Consider the following 16,659-nt stretch of genomic DNA (forward strand, 5'->3'; position numbering starts at 1 on the left):
TAATACATACATACATACATACATACATACATACATACATACATACATACATACATACATACATACATACATACATACATACATACATACATACAAGTTTAAAACCAGTCAAAAAAATATACAGAGTGAAACGAATTGGGGAAAGGGGTCGCTAGGAACTGTAGTGAGGAAACCCACTCACAGTAGTCTTTCGTCACGTCTCGTCCTATCATTTCATTCATGTCTTATTACCTTCCCCTACTCCCGTGTTGGTTCCCCACGAATTACTGCTCTTCAGCCCCTCTACTTTAGCGAGTTATCCCATTGACTCCGACAAGAGACTCGTTAGTTATCCGTGGAAAAAAGTTAGAATAATGTTATCATCAGCACAACTGGTAGGACGACGAAAATTGCTTTGGGAACAACATAAGAAGTTTGTTTAAAAATGTCTGATGAGAGGAAACTAGATAATTATCTTTGACTGCCTGGACATATGCATGACATAATGTTGGAAAAGAAAAGTCACCGTCCCTATCTCTGCCCGAAAGAAGGACAAATACATTATCAAGTTAAAGCACCCCAAGCAAACATAATATTACTCTGCCTTACTCTTTTTATGAATGTATTTATTATGAACTCTTATCCTTGACAACGAATATTGTGTCTTGTCCAGTCGTATCCGGCTTTGGCTTGTTTAACAATGTTTCTCATTTTTCTGACTGGAACCTGTTCTTTGTAGCTTATAAAAATTAGAGAAACCCTGGAGCAGTTTGTGTACCGTCTGTCTTCACATCAGGAAGCAGAGCTGTTTGCACGAGAGACGGACACCCCGAGAGTCCAGTTCCAAGACCGCCGCCCACATAATTTGGCGTTGTCTATGATGACGCCCTCGGCTGTGACACTCGAAACTGCTGGGTCTTTTGTCAGGTCTGGGGCTCCGAGCTAAAATTCTGGGGTTTCTATCACTCCTTCTCTCCTGACAACTCCGCCAGTGGTAGTGGACGTCATGTGAACGAGAACAGTCTATTAAACAGAGCCATCAGGTAACCACTGAAAAGAGGTGGTTTTTGTATCTTAGGCCCATTCTTCCATCGACTATCTGGGCCCCTGTTCACGGTTACAATTTAGATTTGTGTTTCTAATAGGTTACTTCTATGAGTCACAGTTTTGGCATACATATCATTTCTTCATTATTCGTAGAAATTGAATACTCCTAGTAAATATACAAAAGAGAAGGGAAAACCATATACAAAACGCTTGTTCTGATTGTTGTAAGAGTTAAGAGCAAAAGTAATTGCTGACAGTTTGGAATCATGCTTAACATATAAATTAAAAATGTACCATGCAATGACCATTGGAGCAGATGAAGCACTTTTGTTCACATCTCGTACATACATGTACTTATTTTACATGTTGCTCTCTCTCTCTCTCTCTCTCTCTCTCTCTCTCTCTCTCTCTCTCTCTCTCTCTCTGTGTCTCTCTCTCTCCCTCTCTCTTTCTCTCTCTCTGAAAATATATCCATTACCGACAAAGATCTTGAGGACAATATAATAATTTTGATTGTGAGCAAGATATGGTTAGATCTAGTATTATGTAAAAGAATGAATGAATATAAATCAATCAATGCACCAATCAATCAGTCAGTAATAGCAAATCTATAATCACAGCATCGTACGGACTCTAAACTGTTGATTGTATCACTATCGGGGAACTGATGAATTGAAGTAGTAAGAAAATATCGCCCACTTTTTCATCGGTTACTAATTTATATTTGATTACGAAGTATTTATTTATCCCAGATTGCAGATACGATCAAAGGAAACGGTGAGTATCTTTGTTTTTTCGTCCTACATATTGGGACAGAATTATTTGACGCCAGGTAAACACCATAACGAAAGCGAATGTGTTTTACAAAATAGTAGATGCCGTTTTTATTTACCTGAAGTGTAATCGATTTGGTCTCTAATGATCTAAAAGTTAAAGGGTTGTAATTCATCGGGCTTTCTGTCGTTAAGCAGAATATAATCGTGTCTCCGTTTTGCTACATTCTCTTGGACTTTATCAATCTGTTTTAGCGAACCAGCATTCATAAATTCCCTCTATTACTTTTCTATTTCATGACATACAGCTTTGCCATTTCTATGTATCACTGCCTTCTTTCAACATCGGGTAGCACATTATTATTACGAGTAATTGCTCAAAAATGTTTCGTAATTGCTCAAAAAAGGCTAAAGCGTAGAGGCAGGCGCGGTTCGTCCATAGAGCACGGTCGTGCAGTGCCACCCAAAATTTTTTAATGTTATTTTACGAAAGGAACCCACAAACATGAAATAAAAGACGTCAGAAATAAACACTAGCCAAATATAATATCAAAACAAGGTCCTCGCTGGCGCTGTAACTGTCATTTCTGTGTCAAAAGCGCCGTAAAACATCTACTATGCCATGCCAGAGTCCAGGCGCTTTAACTAAACGTAATAGAATATTCAACAGTGGCAATCTGACTTATAAATCGCTCTTTGGGATAACCCAAGCGATGACGTCACTCGTAGCGAGTTTTGGCGATACATTAATATTAACAAGACGGCACATCTCAAATGTACACCCACGAAACATAGCCCTCAGTAGGCAGTCTTAAAATAAACGCCATAGACTGTACACTATTCAATGCCAAAATTATGTGATCCCCGGAGCAATCCAGAGGAGTGCTCAAGTGAATTGTGATTGGTTCATTGTCTTGCCGCTATTTTAAGCGACTCTGTGACCGTGAACCTGAGGGGGGTGAACGTGACATACTTAAGTCACCGCCCTAAGTGTTGTGCCTTTAAATGGTTATTTAGTGGAGTGGTGAAAGTTATTACTCGAGTGTTCAGTTCCGATGCGGAATAAAGGAAATTGATGTTTAGCTAACAAACAGATTTAGTTCTAGAAATCAAAGCGACCAGCAAAAAGAATGAAAATTAAAGCATAAGGTCCTCCTTCACCAACTCAAAGATCCTACCATCCCATTTACTATGCCCTTGACTATCTTCAACCTGCTGTTGCTTAATTGTGCATGCCCACGTTTTAACCCCATGAGCCGCCCCTGCATAGAGGCATACGTGCATGCAAGTAAATTTCAATTCAAGATACAAATAGTGTCACAGGTTCGGACTAACATGTCAAAAAGAAGAGTAGATGCATAAATGCATACGAATATAGATTGATCAATACCCTGGCAAACAGACACACAGACAGACAGACAGACAGACAGACAGACAGACAGACAGACAGAGAGACAGACAGATAGATAGATAGATAGATAGATAGATAGATAGATAGATAGATAGATAGATAGATAGATGGATAGATAGAATTGTCAGGACATTCAACTTCTGTTTTTCTGTTGACGTTGAATGTCCCGGCAACAGCAGAACCGAGCGGAGCGTGCCGATTGCTCGATTTCTCTGATGTCGAGTTAAGCATACCATCTTTCTTGGGTGACACAACGATCAATGTTACTGCGGCTTTGATAAACACAAAATTAAAGTTTATGGAAAATGAAGACTTAAAAAAACTCTACACCGTGGTCAGAAAAAATGCTTGTTTTCTTTTTTTTCTCGTTTGTGCTGTAAACACCAATTTAAGCACCGAAATGATGTTTTTATAACATGTCCTACTTTTTAGAGTACGGTACATGTGTTTAGTATTACTCAAATGAAATTAAAAGCGTACATACTCAAGAGACTAGATTGTTTGCATAATAAAAAAGTGATACCTTTTTTATCCTCAGTAAATTAAAGGCGTGGAGAGATATAAATGACGTATGAACCCGAATTCTAAAGAATGAACTTCAATGTAGTATCTAGTACTAGAAATACAACATCAGTAGGGTGATATTGTTTTCTAGAACATCCAAACTACCGCACAACAGAAATTGGTACAACTTTTAACTTTAATCTGTCAACTTCGATTGTTGCGGAATAACAGTCCCGACCAACTCGGGTTCAACGGCTTCAGTTAGACAAGTGCTTAAAGTGAGGAGTCAATTAAGTGTATCGCTGAGTAAGGAAATGTTTACGCGTGCACCATGATAAAGAGGGATCAAACCCTCAGCCCTGCTCGGCAGCTAGTCTAAAACTAGGATTTCACGGACAGGTAGATCTATTTTGACTGAGCGAGCTCTACAGTTCTGGAAGCTCTTACATTAATGATTGTATTCCAGATGTATAGACCCCACCTTTGCTTTTTTACGGGCAAAACATGGTTTTTGCATCAGAGCCCAGAAATGTGCTAATTTGCTATTACAACTCGTCATTGCTCATAATGCTTCGGACCCAAACGGAGAGGCAGCAGTTTACGGATTATAAGATTTAATTGATTAACGTAACGTGAGACCACCATGGGGTGTCTCCGGCGATAGGAGACAGTCTTTCCAGCCATTGATTGGCTCTTGTCCTTCTCAAGCTGGGCAGCCCCCCCCCTCCCCTCCCGTCTCCCCATCTCCGCACAAATCCCATCCAGGAAGTTGCAGTTATAGCTCAGTCTTCCGGCTTCAACAGTACTCGTTGGGGCAGAAAACAACCGAACAGGTGGCTGTAAACCGACGTAGAGAGCAATAGAAATAAGAAAAGAATATAAAGCTGCTGCCAGCCACATTGTCTTCATCTTCTTGTAGTACATGTAGATATACTCCTATTCTGTAGGACAATTCAGCGGCAGATACTTGAACAAACATTGGAAGCACTGGAAGTCATCAAAGAAAGTTTGAAACAACTGGTCTTTTTGCATCCAGATTAATTATCTGTATACAACGCTCGAATTTGGTACACACTGTTGTATGGATGAGAAGCCGGAGTCCTGCTTATAACAGGAGGAGATGCTTCTACTTTATTTGATCTGTTTTTAAAACATAATCTGGCGGCGAGGACGTCTTCGACACATGGAAGATTAGAGAACGGCAAAAAATCTGAAGATCGCGAGGATAGAAATATGGAAGCATTAGAAAGAGCTGAAGCTAAGATAAGCGTATGGACATGAGAACGACCCTTTCGTGTTAGAAAAGAAGTACCTGGTACCGGTAAGACTGATTGACAGAAAGAAAAGAAGGGATGCTTAGATTTTATACAAGTAATTAGTCCTATTATATATAGAGAGCTATCTAGCAAGAGGAACATGGTTGATTTTAGAATCTTGGAACAGACACACAAGGTCACAGTCGAATCAAAGTGGGAAGTTAAGACCAGTCTCCAACTGAAAGAAAACGACGAAGCAGCGAACAGTGCATGCATTCAGAACATGAAGAAACCCAAGATGATGCAATGAAAACTAAAACGCCGACCTTTTTTGTAACTACAATCGGCTTTCTTTTGGCTCGGGTATGCTAAGCCGGTCACAATCGGCATAATCACTGGGCATAAAAAGGCAGCAATATTGCTGTAACAATAAAGTCTGTTTTGAGGAAACGACGGGAACTGCTACGACTGTCACTAAACCAACTAGGGTCTTAAGGCAAACAGAACCTCACCAGTATGCAAGATAAAAAAGAGTGAAAAAGGAAACAGAGAAAACAAAAAAAAACAACTAAAACATAAAAACTAGAGGAGAAAGGACGCTGAAATTGAAACAAATAAGCAGACAAATAAACACACATACAAAAAGTTCGATCATTTTCATTCCAACAACCTTCATGGCTGCAATCACGTAATCGAAATCGATAGAATTTAATCTCACCGTTTCCGGAACATTGTATCCATAGGCCGGCACTGATTGGGAAGAAACAGGAGCCACAATGTGTTTGAAGCAGATTAGCATCCCTCCGGACTGCGGGACCTAATACCCTGCTAACTAATCAACCGGGAAAACCTCCCTGGTTTGCATTTTCGGCTAAATGATTGTACTTTTATTCTTTTCCTACCGTGTTTTATACTCTGGGGCTGACAGAACCCAGGCACTCACCCCTTTCCCATGTAACTGCCAGTAGAAATAATTCTGGCTTCTCAAAATTTCATTAATGCCTCATTCTTCATTGCCTCATTTCATTTCATGACTCACTCGTCACTTATTATTACGAGCCCACACCTTGATTTGCACCTGAGCACCCAGAATTAAGCCTGAAAGGTGGGAGGGGGGGGGGAGATGGGGACCGTGCTGTTTATTCCTATACCCAATCCAAATAAATTTTAATGATCTGGCTTGCAAAGTGAGGTTAGCCCAATTTGTTTGCCTTAAAAAAATATGGGGCTATATTTCACTTTTTGAGTGGGAGTGATTTTAATTTTTCATTTTTCATTGAAGACTGCATGGTAGCTTTTTCAAATGCATACTTAATAAACATTGTTGTTGTTTTTTAAAATACATCAATTTGTTGATATTGGTAACGACCTATACGTTCTTACTATACGTCTCTCTGACCGTCTAGGTAACGACCCTACCTTCCTCTTCTCTATTGAAATATGAGGTGGATAACCCTCTATCCTGTCCATAACGAAATGGACATTTTGTGCCACCGATAGATCTAAATTCCGAAATGTGGGCCCTGCTTCTGATATGGAGACGCTGGTTGTGATAAGCCTACTTTACTAGGCTATAGAAAAAAAAGGAGGCAACAATTTAATTGATAAAGATGGGAAGGTTGATAAGCAGCTCACAGAGGTACTAATGTAAAATGGTGGGTGGATAAGTAGGTAGGTCGGTCAGTCGGTAGGTTGGTGGGTAGAATGGGTGAGCAAATGGAGCCGTATATAATTAGAAAGGTGGATGAGTAGGAGTGAAGGTAGGCAGAAGGTAAGTAGGCGGCAAGATTAGCAGACAGATGGGTTGGTTGGTATTTACTCTTTATTTATTGTAGGCGTGAGTGTCACAATCGGTTTCGTGCCTGATTTCGTATCATTCTATTGGAGATGGTAGCTTATGGAAATCTTGACACTGAGCCCTCGGCCTCGACGAACACGCCACCAGAGAAAGCAATGTAGGCAAAATAATTGCTATCTCTTGCCTCAGGGGGACGGTTGTAAACTCTCTCATCGTGTTCACGTTGTCAGCATCCCCATCTCACCCCCCCCCCCCACCTTGAGATCATTGTTATACGTACGCTGACTGAAGTATAACTCCATATACACAGAACAGAAAAATACAGAGGATGAGAGAGAGAGAGAGGGAGAGAGAGAAAGAGAGAGAGAGAGAGAGAAAGAGAAAGAGAGAGAGAGAGAGGGGGGAGAGAGAGGGGGGGGGGGAGAGAAAGAAAAAAAGAAGGAAAGAAAAGAGAGAGAGAGAGAGAGAGATAGAGAGAGAGAGAGAGACAGAGAGATGGAGAGAGAGACAGAGAGATGGAGAGAGAGAAAGAAAAAAAGAAAGAAAGAAAGAAAGAGAAAGATAGAAAGAAAGAAAGAAAGAGAGAGAGAGAGAGGGAGAGAGAGAGAGAGAGAGAGAGAGAGAGAGAGAGAGAGAGAGAGAGAGAGAGGGAGAGAGAGAGAATAATGGAATAATGCATATCGTGGAGGGGAGCGAAATTGGGTAGCAATGGCAGATTATGGGACACAGAGAGAGCGAGAGAGAGACAGAGAGACACACAGAGAGAGAGAGCGGGAGAGAGAGTGAGAGAGAGAGGGAGTGAGAGAGAGAGAGAGAGAGGGAGAGAGAGAGAGAGAGAGAGAGAGAGAGAGAGAGAGAGAGAGAGAGAGAGAGAGGGGGGGGAGCAGAGAAAAATGTGTTTGTACATTAACAAGACAACTGAAGAGTGGTTATTCCACACATTTTCCCCGAGGGTAAAGGACGTCTTATGTATCTTGGGGTTCACAATGCATTGTTAATTTGTCGCTCATGTAACGTCTACTTAGCTGGATATACGGAAGTTTCATGGCATCATATTGGTGCATACATTGGCAAACTTACTTACGTGTTACTTATGTGAAGGACCGACTTCACTGCACAAGGGGCATCCCTATAAGCGCTCCGTCCCCTGAAGAAGCACATCTCGAAGTGTGTAGATGCTGACGGTTCCAAGCAATGGTTGGTTCCATAGCCTTCTGCTCTTTGGCAAACATGACTTCTGAAGGCAATATATTCTTGGATTATGATAATTGTCTTTACTAATACAATATTTGTAAAATTTTCGATGCCTATTATTCAACAATTTTCCGCTATAAACTCTTACTTCCATAATCTTCTGAGTTGAGCTTCTTTTTGATAAATGCCACGATATTGAGTTTTACTTCATATCTGTATTTCTAAACACATGCACTCTTTTTTTTTTCTTGATATATAGCCGAGATTATTTTTCCTCTGGAAATGTTTATTGATCGATGTGTTCATCAGTCCAAAAAGACTATTTGCATGGTGAGGACTAGACTCTTACAGTTTGACCTGTAACTTCACTTTCGATTTCAGAACATAAAGGTTTTACTTCTACACATTCAAAAAAAATGTGCTCTACAAAATCCCCCACTTTACAATCCTAGTAAAGTCTCGAATCTGCCAATTCTGTTTTATGAAGCTTACAATATCATGTTATGCGTACCTATCTTTAGCTATAGATATTATTATTTATTCCTGTTTATTATAGTCTTAGAAAAGCAGTTCTTTAAAGAAGGGATGGAGTATATTTCTTATTACGACTGATGTCATGTTTTTTTTAAATTCACTATAAAAGTACATGATATATACAAATAAAACTGTCAGAAATTAAAATCATGAGATTAAGTGCAATAGAAGCGTAAAACGTCTTGGAGTTCTTTGGACAAGTATGTGTCTATGGTGTCTTCAGTGGATTAGTTTCGAACAATTGCATACATGTACTTTCAAATAAGAAAGAGATGACAACTTAAGGAAATAGTTCTCAGACGGTAAGACAAAAAAACCAACAAAACAACAAACGGGTAAGATCTCTACCTCAATTATTTGCTGTTAGCCCACCCAGGAATTTGTTACACAACCTCCAAAGTGCGCAAACAAGGCAACTTGCTGATCTAAAAGAAAGATCTCTTTACGAGAATTGCACTGGTTGTTCGTGAAATAGTGTCTCGATGGTAAATATGTTTGAAATTTTATGCTTGAACAAGTGCGCTTGGATTGTTCTCAGATTAAACTGTCTTCGTAAAACCTTTTAACTAATCAAACATTGGACGGTAGTCTCTTTGTAACTATGGTCTATTGACTTGAAACAAACTACAAAGGCATCAGGGAATTTGGGAGGAGTGAGGGTGTGGGTGGATGGGTGGGCAGTAGATTTACGAGTAGACGGTAAGTTGGTGGCGAGAAAGCTTAGAAATGGTCGTCTACAGAACGTATTAAAAAAAAAAGACAGCCGAAAAATGTGTTTAATTAACATCAATGATAATAACGCAGATGTGCGCCTCTTCTCTCAGGTCTGGTTTTACTATAAATGAATTACATAAATCGAATGCTAGCAATTTTGTTAGCATTATGCTTTGGGTGTCGTCCTGATCCCAACTCCTTCTACCTCTCACTCTCCCACAAATGAGTAAAACGAAGACTCAAACAGCCTGCCCTTTATATATTTGGGTCGTCTGGGTTGGTTTTTTTTACTTTTTTGATCGGCAGAACAATATTACATTTTTTAATATTTTTTTTTAAAGACAGTACATTAATAATGAAGGTAGTTTTCCAAAGAAAGGGTACTTTTGTCTACCCCTAAGAAATCACTCAAGAAATCCAACAATTAATATCAAGGTTCGAGATTATGAATGAAAAGGGGAATCAAGCTTTGTGAGGGAAATAGTCCATTTAGTCAGTCGTTTTGATAGGAGATACCTCGCTCAATCCACACTGGGCTTTAGCCCTTTTCAGGTACTATAATAGGATTATAGAAAGGTCATTGGTCTGTTTTGTACATTTTGCTCCCTTAAAATTACAAAGTTCCATCTGACATCTTTGGCTGTTTTGAGTTACTAAGACCATGTGGTCAGAAACCAAATGTTCAGTCTGCTCTATCAAAATCATTAGATTATTTGGAGTCATTATCAAGGTATTCAAAGAATTCCATTCGAAAAAGCTTGACATGTTGTGAAGTTCAAAAAGCTTTGACGTCAGATTTCTCAAAACTAGAACTTGTTTTATTTGGTTTAAGTAGCACGGCTGACACGCTTCCTTGAGCTGAAGAATGAAAAGACAAGACTTGCAAAACAAAGTCCATGACATGTCAGAGATGAACTTCTCTACTCCCCGAGATTCAGAGAACAGAATCAGACCACTTATTACCCACTTTGTCCCACCGACAAAGAAGTTAAGATTAATCCTTTTGTTCAAATCTAAATTGATAGATTAGAACACAGGATAAATGAGTTTTTAGATGGAAATCGCTCCTTTGCGTCAAGCATTAGATTCTAACCCCGTCTAGGCCTCATATTAATCTATCCGAGGCTAGCCGACGGTACAAGCGGCAAACAGGGAGAATCGCTTGCTTTCAAAAACGCCAGGGGCAAAACTAAAACACATGGAAATACTCGTTATGGATATCAATTTCTCAAACAAAACTCTTGCTCTCCTCACTACAGCACACGGACCAGAGACGCTGTAACTATGGTAACCTTAACAATGGTCTGTCTTTTATTTCTTAAATTGAAAAAAAATTCTTTGCTGTCTGTGAACAACTTGGAATCTGATCTGCTTGTCGTTTTCTATTCTCTTTTTTGTTTCTTTTCTGTTGACTACCTCCTTCATAGGGCAAACGACACTGCCAGCGACTCAAAAAAGCAAGATTTGCCGAAGCTGACGTAGCTACAATACCACATACCACTGTCTCATTCGCCTTTGACAACAGACATTTTAAGGCTATTTTCTTATCTTACTTATTGGAGTAATGTAACAGATTATTTACATTGGTACATTACATTTTGTTGTTTTCCTTATGCTTACTTGAAAGCGTGAAATCTTTATGTCATTGTGCAGTCTAAATTCTAATCTTGCGATCGATGGCCTAATGGCTAAAGCAGTAATATACATTCATAATGAAGATTCAATGCCTGGTTGCCTTTTCACTTTGGGACGGGGTTAAAAAACTGACTAAGAACCTTTCAGAGACTTACTTAATTGTACATCTCTCTCTCTCTCTCTCTCTCTCTCTCTCTCTCTCTCTCTCTCTCTCTCTCTCTCTCTCTCTCTCTCTCTCTCTCTCTCTCTCTATATATATATATATATATATATATATATATATATATATATATTATATATATATATATATATATATATATATATATATATAATTATATATATATATATATATATAGGAATTATATATATATATATATATATATATGACACACACACACACACACACACACACATATATGTATATATATATATATATATATATATATAAACATGTATATATATAAACCATGTCAACATATATATATATATATATATATATATATATATATATAAACATGTCAAATATATATATATATATATATATATATATATATATATATAATATCTAACTTAGCAAAGCTATACAAGAGGAAGTACACATTACATTAAGATAAAGGTTCAGGCAGATATTTCGCAATCATTGTTGTTTTTCTTTATTGTGCCAGGATTGGCGGTAATGAAGCTTGTAAAAAACAAACAAACCAAGAGCAACACTCATCTTCCAGGCCTTCGAGCTATTTGTCTCTCGCCGTTTATCTCGTATCAGGTCTCTCCACCTTTCAGACGTCCAACCTATTCCTTCACCTTTGCTCCAGAGCCACTACGTTATCCGTCAGTATTCTCTCCATTCCCCTGCATCTCTTCCCCCTCCCCATTTATTTCCCCACAGCCCCCCTGCCCAACCCTTGCAACGTCAACCTGGGAGAGTTTGATGAAGCGGTAAACTCAAGTCTCGCGTATCGATTGGTCGCCAGTGTCAATCTGCGTAGCCAAAACAACATCATTCTAACGGAGGAAGCAACGTTGTCGACACAGGATTATTTACAACGTGGAAACGATTAGCAGTAATACCCAACGCGCCGAGATGTTTTCTGCAAACACCGTGACGTACCAGTACAGGGGCACCTATTTGCTCTAGCAAATTTGTTTCTACTTTGTTTTCAGACAAGAGTTACAGCAACAATTTAGTCTTTGAAAGCAGTGTCCCCTATTAAGGAACAGGGCTTGATAAGAAACGATCTTCGTGCGATTTATCCACGAACGGTTTGTTCAGAATAATATAATTGCATATGATCAGTAAAGTTGAGATGAAATGGGATGCCGTAATTTATATCTACTGACGACTGAAGGAGAAGAAGAAGAAGAAGAAGAAGAAGAAGAAGAAGAAGAAGAAGAAGAAGAAGAAGAAGAAGAAGAAGAAGAAGAAGAAGAAGAAGAAGAAGAAGAAGAAGAAGAAGAAGAAGAAGAAGAAGAAGAAGAAGAAGAAGAAGAAGAAGAAGAAGAAGAAGAAGAAGAAGAAGAAGAAGAAGAAGAAGAAATAGTCATCGTCATTCCTTAGATACTCTCTCTTTCCTTTTCTCTCTCTCTCTCTCTCTCTCTCTCTCTCTCTCTCTCTCTCTCTCTCTCTCTCTCTCTCTCTCTCTCTCTCTGGGCTAGAATAAATTAATTATAGTAACACTAGATCTAGATAGACATGAGATGATCAGTTGCCTTGCATTGTAACCAATGTAAACTACCGCTCGCTCAGCGAGCCAATCACAATCCAACATTTTTGGGGTCCACCTAGACACCATGACTATATAGTCCCGAATTGGGATCTACCTAGACACTTCCAAACTTATTTTCTTGTAACAAGTTTTGCAAACAAAATAGTGTCCCTGATGAGCTGTGACGTAGGCAATATAATATGCGTATGCAAAATGTGTGAGAGAAGGGGGAATTGCTGTGAACAATCCCATTTTCCGCGTGAAGGAGATTTGTAGTATTTTATATAAATTTAGGAAGAACAGTTTTTAAATCCAGCCTCAATTGTTGTGGGAAAATATGATTAAGTTAAGACAAATTGATACAAACTGCTTTGCAAAGTATGGGTGAAGGTGACTCGTCCGTTTAAGAGATATTTGATGATAAGTCGAATTTTTGATCGCACTATAATTAATTTCTGTTTTAAAGTGGAATGTTTCATTTTTTTAAACTTTTTTTTCGAGCAGTTTTGGGGACATGCAGAAGAAAAGGTAATCTGGACACGTCTTCTGGCCAGAAGGGACAATAGGGTCCTTCTTCATAGCCTTTTCTGTACTTCGAACTTGAGGTTCAACATAATATTTACTTGACACCTGTGACAGCTTTTGTGTCTGACAACTGAGGCGTTCCATTTAAGAGAAGAGAACGACAATGCTACAGGGAGGAAACATAAAGCTAAAGTAAGATAGCTGCGCCAGAGCAAGCCAAACTGGAATTGCTTCAAAGCTTTAGATGGGTCAATGTTGCAGGTCAATTTATATGGTTAGCCTACCCTGCATAGGCTGACCACCACGTTCTTGGCTTGATTTATATTTGCGATATTCTTGTACGCAAAAAATTATGATTTTACCTTGCTTGAAGCTACTTTTTGGGAAATTGATATTCAGTGATAACAAGAAGCGCAACTTCCCGTTTTTCAGCCAAAGCCACGAAGTCAAACGTAATGTCTTTTGAAAATGGCTCCTCTGGCATTTGATTTTATTTAGAAATGGTGCTGGTTATCAGGGACGTCACATGTTTTCCTTGGGTAAAAATTGTGGAGAGTGCTGTGTTCCAACATGTTAAAAGGAAACCATTGTAGTATACTTGAGCGTACCTGTTACTTTAGGAGAGACTCATCTCAGACATTCTCTTATTGCCCTGTCATTTGTGCCGAGACGAGCTGCTGGCTGTAATGATGCAACTGGTTTCAAACTTGTTTATCTCATGGAAGTTTGGAATTTGAATGCTGTAATTTGAACTGTTCTTGTCGTTCACCAAACACATTTCCGCTTGTGCCGTTTTGCTCAGATGAAGCACCAGGTGTGTGTGCGTGTGCGTGTGTGTGTGCGTGTGTGTGTGTGTGTGCGTGTGTGTGTGCGTGTGTGTGTGCGTGTGTGTGTGTGTGTGTGCGTGTGTGTGTGTGTGAGTGTGTATGTGTGTGTGTGTGTGCGAGAGAGAGAAACGGAGAGAGAGAGAGAGAGAGAGAGAGAGAGAGAGAGAGAGAGAGAGTGTGTGTGCGTGTGTGTGTGTTTATGTATGTGTGTGTTCGTGTGTGTTCGTTTGTGTGTTCGTTTGTGTGTTCGTGTGTGTGTATGTGTGTGTGTGTTTGGGGGGGGGGGTGTGCGTGCGTGGGTGGGTGTGTTAGTGTATTAGACGGATTGTGTGCCATTTGAGGTGGTGTACTATCTGCAATTGTCAGCTGCAGATCTAATAAATTCCTCCCCGGGTTATTTCGGGGAGGGGAGGGACATTAAGTTATGAAAACGAGAAAAAAATGGAACAGACAATAAACGAAATAAAAACATCCCTCCTTGTGGTTCATTCCACTTCCCGCCATTGTCCCTTCCACAGAGACGCCGCTACCAGACACGGATTGCTACTGCTAGCCAAGGTTCCAACTGCGAGAAAAGGATGATTATGGAGTTCCGGAGCACTGAAAATTATGGCTGCGAGGAAGTCTGAAGCTTGCAGAACAACGCCTGTATACATAACAGCATTTTAAGTGTAAAAAGTGAACACGATTTTTGTTGTATGTACTGTTGTATCCCTGTTTTTGGAAAGAGTTTGTTTTTGAGAAGCCCTGAACTTTCTGTACAGCTTAGGACCCCTTTATGTTTTATGTTGTGATCTGCTGCCTATGATGTATGACGATAATAATACGATTACTGTAAAACTGGCTTCGTGAGAGATGTTTTGGTTTTCTAGAATTTAAAGATTAGAGCTAACCCGAGACGATATTGTAAAGAGTAAAAACTCTTCTGGGTTGTTTTTTTCGTTCACTGCGATCATCGAAAGTGTTTTTATTTTATGAAATGTCCGGGGAGGAGGAAGAAGGGTTCAGAGCAGAACGAATGATGATTTGTAAAAAATGTGGCGAAAATTAGGACTGGCAAGACCGACATGTATTTATCTCAAATTGACAAGCAGCGTTTTGTTACATGGTCTCTCTAATATTTAAAGCTGCTCCACTTTTCTAGACTGATATTCTAGATTCATCTTACTGGAGTGTTTTTTTTTCCGAAGACAACATTCAGGTGTTGTTCAGCTCTTAGTGTGTTACCACTCGTAAATATTAGGATAACAAAATGGGTGGATTAAAACAATTTCTTTTGCTTGTAGAAGCTCTCAAAACAAGTTGCCTCTTTTGTGAACAAGACTCAAATCAGACTGGCTCTTCTTGTCAACAATTCCCTTAATAGCACTAAACATCAAAGCAATTTTTATAGCAAGTTAACTCATGGTGTTAGAAACCTCTTTTCAAAGGTCGAGCGTAATTGATGTCTAAACTATTTCCAAAATATTATCTAGGAAATTCTTTTTTGCGATATAATTCACGCTTTTCAGATGTGAGTTGGGTGCCAGCACTTGCTAGAGAAAACCTGAGACAATCTATCTTGTGTTCTGTCAAGAGCATGGTATATTGCCTCATTTGTTCTGCTCAGAGCTGTGGAGAGCCGGATCAGCTAAGGTGTTAGGGGACATGGACTTATAGGCCCCGAGGGAAATATACTGTAAATAATTAGCATGTTCATGACAATGTGCGGTTGTGGGCGACGTAGTTCAATGTTTATGAAACGTTAGATTGATACCATCAGTTGTGATGAGCTTTCATAGGGATTGGGACTGAGAAGCAGACTTGTTTGAGAAATCTCTCTTACACACACACACACACACACACACACACACACACACACACACACACACACACACACACACACACACACACGCACGCACAAACAAACACTCTCTGTCTCTGTCTCTGTCTCTGTCTGTCTCTCTCTCTTTGTCTGTCTGTCTCTCTTTCTTTCTCTCTCTCTCTGTCTTTCCCACTCTCTCCCTCCCCTCCTCTCTATTTACCAATCTCATCATCTGCCTGCCTGTCAGTGTGTCTATCTGTTTGTCTGTCTCCATGAACTCTGCATCTCCAACAGTGTCTCAAACTATCCTTTCCATCTGTCTGTCTCACTTTCCCTCCCTCCTTCATCGCTCGTTGCTCGTATTAACACGTGTGGCGAGGTACCCAAGGAAAGGAAACTCCGTACATGAGTCATGAGTGTGTGTCCGTGCTTTAGCCATAATAATATGATTCATAATAATTCTAATCCTATGTTTCTAGATCTATGTAAATGTTGGAATGTCTACGAACCGATGTCGGGTGTTATGAGTGCACGTGACGCTGTATGTATGTGAATCCATTTTAGCATGTATTCTCTCTCTCTCTCTCTCTCTCTCTCTCTCTCTCTCTCTCTCTCTCTCTCTCTCTCTCTCTCTCTCTCTCTCTCTCCCTCTCCCTCCCCCCCCCCCTCTCTCTCTCTCTCTCTCTCTCTCTCTCTCTCTCAGTTTAGTTTAGCTGAGGTTTTACGCGCTCTCAACTGCATAAGGTCATATGTGCGCCTGAAGATTAAGTGTTAGAAGAGATTAACAAATATAAAAAAGAAGAAGGGGAGATAAGAACGATAGATGTTTAATAGGAAAGAAGAAGCAAACCACACCAGAGCACCCGCCAACCTCCCCTCTCTCTCTCTCTCTCTCTCTCTCTCTCTCTCTCTCTCTCTCTCTCTGTGTGTGTGTGTGTGTGTGTGTGTGTGT

At 39.7% G+C, this 16,659-nt stretch overlaps 1 protein-coding gene across 1 annotated transcript in view; it reads left to right on the forward strand.

Annotated features, from left to right (window-relative positions):
- The window catches only part of LOC101848247 (neuropeptide Y receptor type 5), a 68,024-nt gene extending 52,254 nt beyond the window's left edge, over positions 1 to 15,770 (forward strand). Inside the window, exon 6 of the mRNA XM_035972986.1 lies at positions 14,422 to 15,770. Coding sequence (XP_035828879.1) covers positions 14,422 to 14,532 — 111 coding nt within the window. The 3' untranslated portion in view covers positions 14,533 to 15,770. The remainder of the gene's footprint in view (positions 1 to 14,421) is intronic.
- The last annotated feature ends 889 nt before the right edge of the window (positions 15,771 to 16,659 follow it).

This window comes from Aplysia californica, unplaced genomic scaffold (genome assembly GCF_000002075.1).
Source record: "Aplysia californica isolate F4 #8 unplaced genomic scaffold, AplCal3.0 scaffold00941, whole genome shotgun sequence".
In the NCBI taxonomy this organism is placed as follows: Eukaryota; Metazoa; Mollusca; class Gastropoda; order Aplysiida; family Aplysiidae; genus Aplysia; species Aplysia californica.